The sequence below is a fragment of the Podarcis bocagei genome (genome assembly GCF_964188305.1).
Source record: "Podarcis bocagei genome assembly, chromosome: 10".
NCBI lineage: Eukaryota > Metazoa > Chordata > Lepidosauria > Squamata > Lacertidae > Podarcis > Podarcis bocagei.
This window is the reverse complement of record NC_138135.1, coordinates 71,834,662-71,849,678: the sequence shown is the minus strand read 5'-3', so window position 1 is coordinate 71,849,678 and position 15,017 is coordinate 71,834,662. Positions and strand designations below refer to the sequence as shown.

Sequence of the window (15,017 nt, the reverse complement as noted above, 5' to 3'; positions counted from 1 at the left end):
AAGCGTTCGGACTGCAACTGTGGGTTCCCCCCTTCTCTTTTAAAAACTCACATGTGATGAGGCTGGTGTCTAGAGGGCCATGTCTTTACCACCCCTGCTAGCCAGTAACACAATGAACATCATAACTACAGTGGTACCTCTGGTTATGTACTTAATTCGTTCCAGAGGTCCGTTCTTAACCTGAAACTGTTCTTAACCTGAAACACCACTTTAGCTAATGGGGCCTCCCGCTGCCGCCATGCCGCTGCTGTGCGATTTCTGTTCTCATCCTGAAGCAAACTTCTTAACCCGAGGTACTATTTCTGGGTTAGCGGAGTCTGTAACCTGAAGCGTATGTAACCTGAGGTACCACTGTAGTACAGTGTAGTACAGTGGTACCTTGGGTTAAGAACTAAATTCGTTCTGGAGGTTCGTTCTTAACCTGAAACTGTTCTTAACCTGAAGCACCACTTTAGCTAATGGAGCCTCCTGCTGCCGCCGCGCCGCTGAAGCATGATTTCTGTTCTTATCCTGAAGCAAAGTTCTTAACCCGAGGTACCATTTCTGGGTTAGCCGAGTCTGTAACCTGAAGCGTCTGTAACCTGAGGTACCACTGTAGTAGTGACAACCACTAACAACAGGCAATGCAATCTGTTGAGGATGCCTTTTACAGAAGCATCATTAAAATAAATTGAGAGTGCTCTTGCACAGCTTTCTCTTATTGCTCTTGGGCTTGTACAGGTGCTCCTGCTAGATTCTGCCTCAGTTACTTATACTGATTTATTGATTAAATAAATTTAAAAGGGTGGGAAAACCCAGCTTTTTGTTTGAACCAGTTTCATAGAGATTGGATGCAACAAGGAAGTCTGGTTAGAATTCCAATCTCATGGCTGTGCCAAAGAGGGAAGCATGCAAACATGAGGCACTTGCAGGCTAAACACCCATGTTTAGTGTAACATCTGAAAAGGCTGATGATTCACAGTGAATTTAGATAGCCAGGGGACTGTAATTCAAGGTCCAGTAATAAGAATTTCAATGCAACTTGTATGTTCCACACTTATAATTTAAGTACACAGCTGAGAGGTGGTCACCTGAATTCTGTTAAGGCTCTGTGCACATTCAAAGATCAGGTGAGCTTCTAGTATGTTTATAAAGAAAAAATGGGGAGAAAAAGTCAGCATTTGCTACAACCCAGTAATCTGTATGGTGAATGCATGGTTTTAACTTATTAAATTTACACACTATAAAACTGTAGATGTGGGAAACATTTTTTTTCATTCCATAAACTGATCTTTCATTTCAACATCTCTTCTTGAAGTATGCATTCCTTATTTTTTCTTGCTTCACAACTAGGATTAAAGGGAAGGCAGTCACAGTTCTAAATCTTTGGATAGCAATCTCTCTCAGTAACAACCTCAGCCATTCTACTGCACTAGTTATCAAAAAGATATAGCAGCTCTGCAATCTTAAAAGGAGCGGAGGAAACAATCACAGGCAATGGTATAAAAATCCAGGAAGGGTTTCTAATGTTATTCATATAAATACATTCTGCAACCTGTACAAATTATGCAAAAGCAGCAAATCTGCATATAGATTCTTATTTGGCTTGTTTCTGCTATTGCTAGTAAGGGAGTGAAACTTTCTGCCTGCCTCTGGCCACTAGGAGATTTTTGCATGTGTGGAATTATATATGCATGTCTGTGGAGTTTCCTTGGAGGTGGGTGTTCAGTCGAAACAGTTCCTACCCTAAAAAGTCTAAAAGGACAGAGATCAAACTAAAGAAGGGATGGTCTTTCCAGCAATATTGCAGAAAGAAAACACATTCACCTGTGGGCGTGGCTGCCTTTATTCCTTTAGGCAGTTCTAGGTAACCTTTTAAGGCAAAGTCCTCTCAAGGCAATCATAGAATATACAGTAAAATACAATAGGACATTTCATCATATGTTAAGACAATTTAGTGACACTCTGTTTCAATTTTATACCAGAATGGAGATAATCTATCAAACAGAAAGCTGAATTTACCTTTTCATGTTTCTTCTGAAAGTTTTTCTTCCTAATTTTTCCATGATGCTGCATGTGAAAAGAAAAATCCAACTGTGAAATAGTTATTTACAATGGTACATAATTTATATGGGGAGAACAGCCCAACTTCACTGAACATATCACACAGCTACATGACAGCATACACAATAACTGTACTGTTGCAGGTATACTTCATGTAATAACTATTTCATTTATTCTTCACAAACCCTGTATGGACAATAGCAATGCTAAAATATGGCCCACTGTGGCCTGCCCATGGCACGTCAAACTGTGACAGACAGTGCACATCACTGAAAAAGTACAGTATTTATAATGGGGGGGAGGGGGGAGATTTACTGGAAGGTATAAGATAAAAAATAAATAAGAAAGTAATTGTGTGTACCTCTGAAAACAGTTATCCATAAATTTATCTGAAAATTCACTAAACCATTTCAGCCATTTAAAACATGCAGCTCTCTCACTCTCTCCCTACTGGTAAAATAGCTGCAAAAAGACCGGGAGGGGGAAAATGTTTTCCTTTCCATCAACTGACAAGATGAAGCAGCTACTGCTTCACTTTAAAATGCTGCCAGCCTTTCCTTGCCTCCTTATCAAATCTAGGTAAAGAAGTAGTTATTTTAGATACAAAGCCAATTTTGCGCCTGTTCAAAACAGCAATTGATGGAAGGCATGGAGGGTTAATTATTTTGGAGAGTTGCCAACCAAATGCTCGTATCACCTCACCACTGACGTTTCTTCAGATTTTGCTATTTGGTTATATAAAGTAAATCAAACTGTTGCCTTGCTGAATATTTTTATTAAAAATAAGCAATTTATAAAGATAAAAAGGGAAAAATTACACCTAAATTTTATTTTTCCTAGTGTAGTAGAAAACAAGCATATTGATTAATAAAATGTATCGCGTACAATTCATTTCTTTGAAATAATTAAAACCAACCAATTGTTTAGATTTAGGCTTTTCTCCCAGTATTAGAAAAAAGCTTCCATGCTTCCAATGCCCTCAGTGAATAAAATCCAACATCACACAGACTTTCACTTGTGCAACAGGAGACTCCTCTTTCATCTACATCTTACCTTCCCCTGCAACCCATGCCCCTTCCCAAAAATTCTGCTCCAGGGGACTCTCCAACCACCCAGAGAAGAATTTAGGACATTTTAGGACATTTAGGAATTTTGGCTCTTTTCTTTGATCTCTACCCCAGATCAAACAATATCCCCCACTTTCAACAGTGTTTTGCCATATAGAATTGAGGCGAGAGACTGCTATTGCTGCTATTGAAGCGCTACCAAGTCTGGATCAAAGCCCTGCTGAACATGTAGAGCTAGTAGTGTATTTTAGCCATGGTTTATAAAGCTCTTTAGAGACATATAAAGGTATTAAAGAATGTTAAAGAATGCAAGAACAGATTACGGCAAAAAGAACAAACCTATTTACCTTAACGAAGAACCTCTTATCTGTCCTGGCAGGGTTGTAAGAAGCAAGGTATGCAGCTATTAGTAGGAACTTGGAATAATATGGAAGTTCTACATGAGCATGAGCTGAAAGTCCTAGAAAAAAATTAATTGTGAGACAAAAAAAAGTATGAGTTTGGAAGACTTAAGTTAACCAGTGTTGATCCCCACAAACCCCATTTGCTGGAAGAGAATATGTACCAGCATTCCGTGCTGCCTGTTTAGTTTCTTTAAACTGTCGGTATATTTGCAAATGCATACTGAAGACAATGACTGAATTGCTCCAAATTACAGGGGTATTTTTTGTCAATAATTAACACTACACTATTACTTCTTCACATACCTTTTAGTTGCCCGGTTTCACCATCATCCTGGAGTAATTGTTCCCACTGGGAGCTAAAAGACAATGCAGCTATTTTTAAAAATGCATTTGCCATGCCTAAAAGCAAGACACTTAGACATTTGATTTTTAGAGATGAGTGAGTGCATTTGTGTTACTTTTGAATAAGAATAATTATGCAATTAAACTGTTTAAAAGTATATAGACGATTAACAATGATGTCAGATTATTCTGATTTACATCAGTTCGCCAGACAAAAACAGGCAAAGTAACTTTTATTCTTGGATTTAACATTGGCTAAATCTAACCTAAGGAGTAGTGATGTATGGAAGTGAGAGCTGGACCATAAAGAAGGCTGATCGCCGAAGAACTGATGCTTTTGAATTATGGTGCTGGATGAGACTCTTGAGAGTCCCATGGACTGCCAGAAGATCAAACCTATCTGTCAGGGAACTGCCATCAGAGCATCAGGTGGTGGAGGGACTCAGGCAGGATGAAAGAGACTCAACTGCTGAAGCAGGGACCAGCAGGGGGAGGAGTGATTCTCTGAGGGAATGTGAGCAGGAGGGAGGGCTCAGGGACGCTTCCAGCGAAAATAGTGGGGAGGTATCTGAGTCTCACATAGGGAGACCCATACCTCGCAGGAAACTGTCACGCCGTGAGTCCAGGAGACGCGTTTCCGTTAAGGAACTTCTTTGCTGGAAACGCTTCCGCAGGCAGCCACTGTCGGACTCTACTAGTGACTAGAGCAGACATGTCTGAGGAGCTCCGTCACACACGGAGGTTTGTGGGGGCACACAAACTCTGAGGGAGCACGTTTTCACGCACAAGCAGCTAATCAAACCCTCACAGCAGTCCGACAGTCTTTGTACGCTGCCTGTGCAAGAGAAGGCATCATGAGCGAACCAACCGGAACCGGAGGAGCAGGGGCTGGAGCTGGTCCAAGCTTGGAAGATAGATACCGAGCGTTGGAGGTTCAACTGGCCCTGCAGACGGCGAGGCTGGAGGAGAGAAGGGCTCAGGATGCAGACAAGAAGGGGAGAGCCACTCAATTCCCCAGAAAGGTACCAGGATTGGTGCAGAAATTTGGGGGGGACCCCAAGGACTACCATGCTTTTAGGACAGAGATGCAATATGCCCTTAATGTGCAGTTCGATGAGTTCCCTGATGAGGAATCGCGAGTTGCTTTTGTAATTGGGCATCTTGAGAAAGGGGCTAGAGACTGGGTTCGACCCCTAATGGCAACGCACAATGACATACTAAAGGACACAATGAAGTTCTTTCGTGCAATGGATATCATGTTTTCCAGCGATATTGAGGAAGGGGTGGTGCGCAGACAGCTAATGGCTTGTAAGCAGGGGAGGCGATCTGTCCGTGAATATTGGACTGAGTTTACCATGCTGATTCACAGACTGAGTTGGGATTTATCGGCGGCACCCGTTCAAATGCTATTTGAAGAAGGTCTTTCTTCGGGGGTGAAAGACGAGCTGGCACGGAGCCCCAGGGCGGAGTCTATGGATCAGCTGACCAAATCTGCGCTGACCATAGGAGCGCGGCAGGAGGCAAGAGCCTTGGAGAGGCGGGAAGGGAGAGGGGAACGTTGGAAGGAGTTCCGCATTCCAGACATTCCTGAGCCAGCTTTCCCGCCGGCAGAGCCGATGGAAATCGGAACAGCGCGCGCGCGCGCATTTTCAAAAACCAGCGAGGGAGCTAAGAAGGAGGGAAAGGGCCCCCGGAAATGCTATCTCTGCCAACAGCCAGGCCACTTTGCCAGAGTCTGCCCCCAGAGGAAGGAATGGCAAGGGATGGTGGGAGCTGTTGAGGGGGGAGAAGAAGGGGGAGAGGAGCAGGTAAAAGCCAACGCCTGGTTGCCACAATTGGGGCACTGCAGCCAGGCCAAAGAGCAGTGAAAGTGCCCGTGCCAGAAGCTCCTCGACCTGCTCTAGTGATTGAAGTGTCGCTAGAGCTGCAGAATGGGCACCCCCTAAAAATAAAGGCGCTATTGGACTCAGGCAGCTCCTGCAATTTTATGAGCAAGGAGTTTGCTGCTGAACACCAGATACAGACCATCCCTTTAAGCAACCCCCTGCAGGTGACCACGATTGATGGCAGGGAGTTGTTGGGAGGAGGAGTCCGCTTGCAGACTGTCCCAATGATAATGAGGGTGGCAAGGCACACAGAACTGATAGCGTTTAATGTGGCCACCCTGGGAGGCGCTCCCATTATTTTGGGAATGAGCTGGCTAGCTCTACATGATCCGCTGGTTGGCTGGCATCAAAGAGTGGTGTCCTTTGGTTCAGCACATTGCCTAGAACACTGCAAAGGGGAGAAGGGTTCAGTAGGGGCCCAAGCCACCCTAGCAGGGACTGAAGTAATGGGGAAGGTGAAGGTACCACCACAGTATGCAGATCTCAGCGACGTGTTCAGTGAGAAGGAAGCTGACCAACTACCACCTCATAGACCCTTTGATTGTCAGATCAATTTACTCCCTGGAGCACAGCTTCCCGTGGGCAAGGTGTATGCCATGTCAGACAGGGAAATGCAGGAGTTGCGAGGGTTCATTGACAAGAACCTGAAGAGAGGCTTCATCAGAGAGTCCAAAGCAGCAGGGGGGAGCCCAGTGTTCTTTGTGGACAAAAAAAATGCGGACAAGCCGAGACTTGTATGTGATTTTAGGCGGCTGAATGCAGTGACTGAACCGGTGGCGTTCCCTATGCCCAGAATTGATGATATTTTGAACATGGTGAGGAAGGGAAAGATTTTCACAAAGCTGGATCTAAGGGGGGCGTACAACCTGATACGCATAAGGAAAGGGGATGAATGGAAAACCACCATGTTTACCCCTTTGGGGGCGTTTGAATACCTCGTTATGCCATTTGGATTACAAGCAGGCTCCGCGTGTTTTCAATCTTTTATGAACCACGTGCTGGGCCCTTTGCTCTACAAGAATTGCGTTGCCTTTCTAGATGATGTGTTGGTGTATTCTGAGAATGAGGAGCAACATGTGAGAGACGTCAGAGAAGTGTTGAGCAGACTGCAAGCCAACAGGCTGTGGGTCAAACTGGAGAAGTGTCGGTTCCATACCAAGGAGGTGGAATTCCTGGGGTACCGCCTGTCAGACAAGGGATTGGCCATGGATCCCGGCAAGGTACAGGCAGTGCTGGAATGGAAAACACCCAAAACCAAGAAGGATGTGCAGAGGTTCCTAGGGTTTGGAAACTTTTATCGTAAGTTCATCCGCAACTTCGCCCATCTGACGGCGCCCATCACTGACTGTCTCAGCAGTAAGAAGAAGTTTGTATGGACGGCGGAGGCGGAGCGAGCGTTTGAGGAACTGAAAAGGGCCTTCGCCTCTGAAGAACAACTTCTGCATGTGGATTTACGAAAGAAGCTAAGGGTGGAAACAGACGCATCTGACAGAGCCATAGGGGCGGTGCTTCTTCTGCAGCCGGGGAAGGAGGAGTCGGAGTGGCGTCCGTGTGCCTTCTTCTCGCGGAAGCTGAACAAATCCGAGAGGAACTACACGGTGTACGACCGAGAACTGCTTGCTATTCATGAGGCGTTCCGGAGATGGAGGCATCTGCTAGTTGGTGCACAACATAAAGTGCAAGTGTGCACGGACCATAAAAATCTAGAGTACTGGAGAACGGCGCGAGTGCTCAACCAAAGGCAGTTGAGATGGGCCCAAGAGTTCTCCAAATTTAACTTTGAGATTTGTTATGTGCCAGGCCCAGAGAATGTTAGGGCGGACGCTCTCTCACGCAAACCTGAATATTTGGAGGGGGAGGGAGCACCCGAAGAAACCCATATCATTCCAGAGGACCGCTGGGTGTGTGGGGCGACTTTGGTGGGGCAAAGGGAATTGGTAGAGGGTACGGTGCAGGATGCATACGCCCAGGGGAAACTCAGGGATCTCAGAGGGGAGGAAGACAAACCCGGTGGTTTTGAGGAGAGAAATGGGGCATTGTATTATAAGGGAGCGTTATATATACCTGAAGGGGAATTGAGGGAGAAAGTACTCAAGCAGCTGCACGATAGCCCCACAGCAGGGCACTTTGGGCAACACAAAACCATGTGGCTGGTTACCAGGGAATTTTGGTGGCCCAAGGTCAGGGAAGATGTGCGGGAGTATGTGAGAGGGTGTGAACAATGCCAAAGAGCCAAGGGGGAGAGGCAGGCGCCGGCTGGTTTATTAGAACCACTGCCCACACCTGAGAGACCGTGGGAAGCAGTGGCAATAGATTTCATGACTGATCTGCCAAGGTCTAGAGGGAAAACAGCCATCATGGTTGTAGTAGACCTGTTAACTAAAATGGCCCACTTCATAGCCTGCTCACATGCGGTTACAGCAGAAGAAACCGCCAAATTGTTTGTAGAGAATGTGTTTAGGTTGCATGGCGCCCCCTTGAGGGTGGTTTCAGACCGAGGGAAACAATTTACTTCCAGGTTCTGGAGGAAGCTCATGAGCTTACTGCATGTAGAGGTTAATTTCTCGACGGCCCGTCATCCTGAAACCAACGGGCAGGCGGAAAGAGCAAATGGGGTTCTCCAACAATATTTGAGGTGTTATGTTAATGACAGGGAGAATGATTGGGTGGAGAAGCTGGCGTTGGCAGAATTTGCCTACAACAATGCAGAGAACGTGTCCACGGGGATGAGCCCCTTTTTGGCCAATCACGGGTGCCATCCCAGAGCCTTCCCAGGGGGGGAGGGGGAGAACTGGAGCGTTCCAGCTGCAGAACAGTTCGTGGAAGAAATGGAAGCGATCCATCGCCAGCTCCAACTCAACTTAAACAGGGCTAAGGAGGAATATAAGAGGCAAGCAGACAAAAACAGAAGGGAAGGTGAAAGCATCAGGGTGGGGAACCAGGTGTGGCTGTCTACCCAAGGGTTGCCATTCAAAGGAGGTTGTAAGAAATTAAGACCCAAAAGGCTGGGTCCGTTTGAAGTCATACAGCAGGTCAATCCAGTGGCTTTCAGGCTCCGGTTACCGAACCACATGAAGCTGCACCCAGTTTTTCACAGGTCGTTGCTGTCACCGTATAGAGGAGACAGTGAGGGGAGGGTCACTAGGGGACCAGCAATGGAGGAGAAGGAACACAGCTACCATGTAGCGGAGATCCTCGATTCCAGGTGGAAGGGAGATCAAGTAGAGTATTTGGTAATGTGGGAAGGGGAACCGGAGTCGGAAAACACCTGGGTTAGGGCAGAGGATGTCAATGACGAGGTTTTAATAGAGACTTTTCATCAGAGGTTCCCACGTAAACCTCAGCCTGTAGCGAGGTTCCGAAGGGAATACTTTGCCACCACCGACGAGGAAGAGGAGTTGGAGGGGTTCCCAGATTCTGAAGAGGAGGAGGATTCAGCTGGCCAGGACGACGATCGATGGAGAGAATTGTTCGAGACGTCAGAAGATGAGGAAGATTCGTTTCGGGGTTTTAGCCCTTCACCTCCCAGGGGGGAGGAATTGGGAGGGGGTGAGGGGGGCCCTGGAGGGGAAGTGGATGTCAGGGAACTGCCATCAGAGCATCAGGTGGTGGAGGGACTCAGGCAGGATGAAAGAGACTCAACTGCTGAAGCAGGGACCAGCAGGGGGAGGAGTGATTCTCTGAGGGAATGTGAGCAGGAGGGAGGGCTCAGGGACGCTTCCAGCGAAAATAGTGGGGAGGTATCTGAGTCTCACATAGGGAGACCCATACCTCGCAGGAAACTGTCACGCCGTGAGTCCAGGAGACGCGTTTCCGTTAAGGAACTTCTTTGCTGGAAACGCTTCCGCAGGCAGCCACTGTCGGACTCTACTAGTGACTAGAGCAGACATGTCTGAGGAGCTCCGTCACACACGGAGGTTTGTGGGGGCACACAAACTCTGAGGGAGCACGTTTTCACGCACAAGCAGCTAATCAAACCCTCACACTATCCATTCTGGAGGAAATCAGCCCTGAGTGCTCACTGGAAGGACAGATCCTGACGCTGAGGCTCCAATACTTTGGCCACCTCATGAGAAGAGAAGGCTCCCTGGAAAAGACCCTGATGTTGGGAAAGATGGAGGGCACAAGAAGAAGGGGACGACAGAGGACGAGATGGTTGGACAGTGTTCTCAAAGCTACCAACATGAGTTTGACCAAACTGCAGGAGGCAGTGGAAGACAGGAGTGCCTGGCGTGCTCTGGTCCAGGGGGTCACGAAGAGTCGGACACGACTAAACGACTAAACAACAACCATCTAAGGATGGTGCAACCTGGCCTGCAAGCAACTACTACTACTACTACTGATGCCTCATTATAGACCCAGTTTAGGAGTATCAACAGGCAAGTCTCTAGTTCACTTCTCACCAAAACCATAAGTTCATTAAGTGGTCCTAGGTAAGCCATAATCTTCTAGCCTCTCACCTGCATTATGGGGAAATTACTGACCTACCATGTGGGGTAGGTTGTGTAAGCATTGTGTGTGAAATACTTTGATTACTCAAAAAGCACTATATTAAATGCCAACCATATTAAACTGCCTAAAGAAACAATACTAGCTTTAAAACTGTCATGCACAGGGGTAGAATGGGAAAAACCCAAACACAATGCTTCAGTTGCTAGGTAACTCCCCATTCAGGTTCTCTGGTTCCATTTCATTGTTGTATCCAAACTGGATAGGGAATTGTAGCAAGAAGAATGACTCCCACCCCCCCACCCCCCGCAAAAGAAAACACCAAATGATTTCACCTGGGATGGGGAGAGAGGGGGGAACAGAAAGCTAGTCCTCAAGTCTAGGAAACCCCTACTTGTGGCCTGCTGGCCAAAATAGTCACTAAGCACAGCAACATTCATGTAAATGAAAAATGGATAAAGGGTTAAGTGTAGGTAAAACAGAATAATATTCTACAATCAGTTATTTACAAAAGACTTGTCCTATGGGGCCGCCTCTCCTGGTATGCCCCACGGAGGACCTTAGCTTCCATGAATAACAACACTTTGGAGGTCCCAAGCCTCAAGGAGGTTAGATTGGTTCCAACTGGGGCCAGGGCCTTTTCAGCACTGGCCCCGACGTGGTGGAATGCTCTGTCACAAGAGACCAGGGCCCTGCGGGATTTGACATCTTTCCACAAGGCCTGCAAGATGGAGCTGTTTCACCTGGCCTTCGGCTTAGACTCACTCTGACCCCTTATATGGGATTTGGTATATAAATTTTCCCTTGGCTTTTTTGCTGGCCCATGTAGGACCAGCATGGATAGCTGGCTCGGGTGAACATCTGATGTTTCCTCCCTTTATGGTCTTGATTTATGGGCTACTACTAAAATGAGGCTGCATTTTAAGCTGTACTTTAATTGTTTGTTGTTGTTTTTCTTTTCTGTTACGTTTTATTGTAATTCATATTTGGTGTTAGCTGCCCTGAGCCCAGCCCTGACCAGAGAAGGCGGGGTATAAAAATTTATTGTTTTTATTACTATTATTATTATTATCTGTATAGCAAAATGCTAAGTTGTACAATATGATTCTAAAGTGCATTAAAGTATTGACTTTTTAAAGTAACATAAATATCAATAGAAATCAGTGAAAATGTTAAATATTAACAGCATGAGGTTAGTATCCAGTTATGCTGGATGGTATAGGACTGCGACAAAATCCCCTTTCAGACTTCTCCCTGTCATGCTAATCTTCTAGCTACAAGAAGACTTTTTTCCATATAAACATTTGCTGCATCTCAGATCACACACATTCAGCCTAAACTAGTATAGCCCTGGTACATATTATATAACCTTTCCCCGGCAAATGCACACAAATATCCAACAAGCCCTGCTCTCTCTGGAAGAAAGAGAAAAGTGAAGAAAATTGATTTAACCAGTCAATCTCACAAATTTCAGTGGGAGAAATTTAAGCACCTCAAATCAAATTGCATGTGTCGCTTAACCAAAGGGGTCGTTACAATATAGTTTACAAAAGGAACCCCAGCATAAAAATAGAAAGCAACCAAAATACATAATTCCTGTATTAAAAAAATTATTAATTAAACTAATTAAATCAATCAATCACCCCAAGCACCTCTCCACCAACACACCACACTCATTTGCAGACTTCCCATATCTCATCTAGCAGCACCTTTACCTAACATCTTTATCCTAATGTTCCATTTAGAAACAGACACGTACTGCATTATTTTTCATTTATTGGTAGGCGTAACCTATTTAACAGATTTTTAAAAGCCAGGACATCTGCTTTAGCAGGATAGAATACCACCTACAGCACCTACTTGACATTTTAGGTAAGCCTTGAGAGGCAGCTTTCTAAAAATAAAGAGGGGGACAATTACCTTGATATTTCCCGCAGGTAAACAGTCTGCATAGCTTTCTTCAAGTGGGATTCAATATTTTTCCAAAGTTTGCGTGTGTCACGTTCACTTGCTGTATCACAAACACACAAAAGTAGTATTGATTCAAGATGAACTTTGAGAAGTGTTCAGGTGATACACTGGCTCTTGGATTTAATGGATTTAATATAGGTTTACAGATTAAAAGGCACATTTCTTTTGAGATTCTGGTACTGATTATGTTCATAACATCAAACTATAGTATAACTGTTATGCTGCAAATGTTGCATAATGGAAAAATGTCTTGATAACGGACTGATGGTTTAGCATGATATGCATAAGGTAGAACAAACCTCAGCTTATGCACTCTCCCCTCCTATGCAGACGTGTACAATCCGAGAATAACTGGAACTGCAAACATGGAAATTGTAGAGTTGGAAGGGACCACAAGGGTCATCCAGTCCAACTCTTTGTAATACAGGAATCTTTTTGCCCAATGTGGGGCTCAAACCCACAACTCTGAGATCAAGAGTTCCATGCCCTACTGACTGATAATTCTATGCCTTACCTCCATCCTTTTAGCTTAAAAGACTCTTCGGTCCTGCCCTTTCCTTGTTAATCAGGTGCAGACAAAGCACCGTCCAATTACCTAACCATTGTTCAAGAGACTGAAATTGCACCATCCCCACCTTCTCACTCATTCTCTCAGGAAAGCATCCCCCTCTCCTTCCTTGGAGATCAGCCCTATGGGTATAACCAATCTTGCTGTTTAGTTTAGCAGAGTCCAAAAAGCACACTGGATCTTCTAACTATGATTAGACGAATGAGCCTGCCCATGACCCCTAAAGTATTGCACACCCCATTTCCAACAATGATTACCAATTGTGGTTGGGGGAATACACATAAGACTACCGTATTTTTCGCCCCATAAGACGCACCGGCCCATAAGACGCACCTAGATTTTAGGGGGGGAAATAAAGGGAAAAATTTTTATTTCCCCCCCAGGTGCGCTGCGCTACACCAGGAGCTTGGGGCGTGCGGAGCTCAGCGCGCCCCAAGCTTCTGCGTGCCGGCAAGGTCTCCGCTAGCGTGGGAGAGCCGGGCGCCTCTCCCAGGGCTAGCGGACCCCTGCGCTAATCCAGAAGCTTGGGGCAAGCTGAGGTCAGCGCGCCCCAAGCTTCTGCGTGCCGGCAAGCAGTCCGCTGCCGCCCCAAGCCTCCCGCACCCGGCAGGTCCCGCTGGGTGCGCGAGGCTTGGGGCGGCAGCGGACTGCTTGTGCGCACCTAGAAGCTTGGGGCTTGCTGAGCTCAGCGCGCGCCAAGCTTCTGCATGCCGGCAAGCAGTCCGCTGCCGCCCCCAGCCTCGCGCACCCGGCAGGAGGTCCCGCCGGGTGCGCAAGGCTTGGGGCGGCAGCGGACTGCTTGCGCGCCCCTAGAAGCTTGGGGCGTGCTGAGCTCAGCGCGCGCCAAGCTTCTGCATCCCGGCAAGCAGTCCGCTGCCGCCCCAAGCCTCCCGCACCCGGCAGGAGGTCCCGCTGGGTGCGCAAGGCTTGGGGCGGCAGCGGACTGCTTGTGCGCCCCTAGAAGCTTGGGGCGTGCTGAGCTCAGCGCGCGCCAAGCTTCTGCATCCCGGCAAGCAGTCCGCTGCCGCCCCAAGCCTCCCGCACCCGGCAGGAGGTCCCGCCGGGTGCGCAAGGCTTGGGGCAGCAGCGGACTGCTTGCGCGCCCCTAGAAGCTTGGGGTGTGCTGAGCTCAGCGCGCGCCAAGCTTCTGCATCCCGGCAAGCAGTCCGCTGCCGCCCCAAGCCTCCCGCACCCGGCAGGAGGTCCCGCCGGGTGCGCAAGGCTTGGGGCGGCAGCGGACTGCTTGCGCGCCCCTAGAAGCTTGGGGCGTGCTGAGCTCAGCGCGCGCCAAGCTTCTGCATCCCGGCAAGCAGTCCGCTGCCGCCCCAAGCCTCCCGCACCCGGCAGGAGGTCCCGCCGGGTGCGCAAGGCTTGGGGCGGCAGCGGACTGCTTGCGCGCCCCTAGAAGCTTGGGGCGTGCTGAGCTCAGCGCGCGCCAAGCTTCTGCATCCCGGCAAGCAGTCCGCTGCCGCCCCAAGCCTCCCGCACCCGGCAGGAGGTCCCGCCGGGTGCGCAAGGCTTGGGGCGGCAGCGGACTGCTTGCGCGCCCCTAGAAGCTTGGGGCGTGCTGAGCTCAGCGCGCGCCAAGCTTCTGCATCCCGGCAAGCAGTCCGCTGCCGCCCCAAGCCTCCCGCACCCGGCAGGAGGTCCCGCTGGGTGCGCAAGGCTTGGGGCGGCAGCGGACTGCTTGCGCGCCCCTAGAAGCTTGGGGCGTGCTGAGCTCAGCGCGCGCCAAGCTTCTGCATCCCGGCAAGCAGTCCGCTGCCGCCCCAAGCCTCCCGCACCCGGCAGGAGGTCCCGCTGGGTGCGCAAGGCTTGGGGCGGCAGCGGACTGCTTGCGCGCCCCTAGAAGCTTGGGGCGTGCTGAGCTCAGCGCGCGCCAAGCTTCTGCATCCCGGCAAGCAGTCCGCTGCCGCCCCAAGCCTCCCGCACCCGGCAGGAGGTCCCGCTGGGTGCGCGAGGCTTGGGGCGGCAGCGGACTGCTTGCGCGCACCTAGAAGCTTGGGGCGTGCTGAGCTCAGCGCGCCCCAAGCTTCTAGGTGCGGGCAAGCAGTCCGCTGCCGCCCCAAGCCTCGCGCACCCGGTGGGACCTCCTGCCGGGTGCGCGAGGCTTGCAGACACTCGCCGGAAGCAGGGGGAGCCCTCCAGAGGGCTCCCCGTGCTTCGGGCGACAGGCTGCCGCCCCAAGCCTCGCGCACCCGATGGGACCTCCTGCCGGGCGCGCGAGGCTTGCAGGCATTCGCCCCATAAGACGCACCCCGATTTCCCCTTCATTTTTGGAGGGGAA

At 48.8% G+C, this 15,017-nt stretch overlaps 1 protein-coding gene across 3 annotated transcripts in view; it reads right to left on the bottom strand.

Annotated features, from left to right (window-relative positions):
• Window positions 1–15,017, bottom strand: part of ORC5 (origin recognition complex subunit 5) — a 103,409-nt gene that overhangs the window by 63,709 nt on the left and 24,683 nt on the right. For all 3 annotated transcript variants that reach the window (XR_014012541.1, XM_081211746.1, XM_081211747.1), the window contains exons 9-12: window positions 12,112–12,202; window positions 3,818–3,870; window positions 3,458–3,570; window positions 2,002–2,049 (exon numbers count right to left, since the gene is read on the bottom strand). Coding sequence is in view for 2 of the 3 variants with exons in the window: in XM_081211746.1 (XP_081067872.1) it covers window positions 2,002–2,049; window positions 3,458–3,570; window positions 3,818–3,870; window positions 12,112–12,202 (305 nt within the window). In the remaining variant the exon portion in view is untranslated. The remainder of the gene's footprint in view (window positions 1–2,001; window positions 2,050–3,457; window positions 3,571–3,817; window positions 3,871–12,111; window positions 12,203–15,017) is intronic.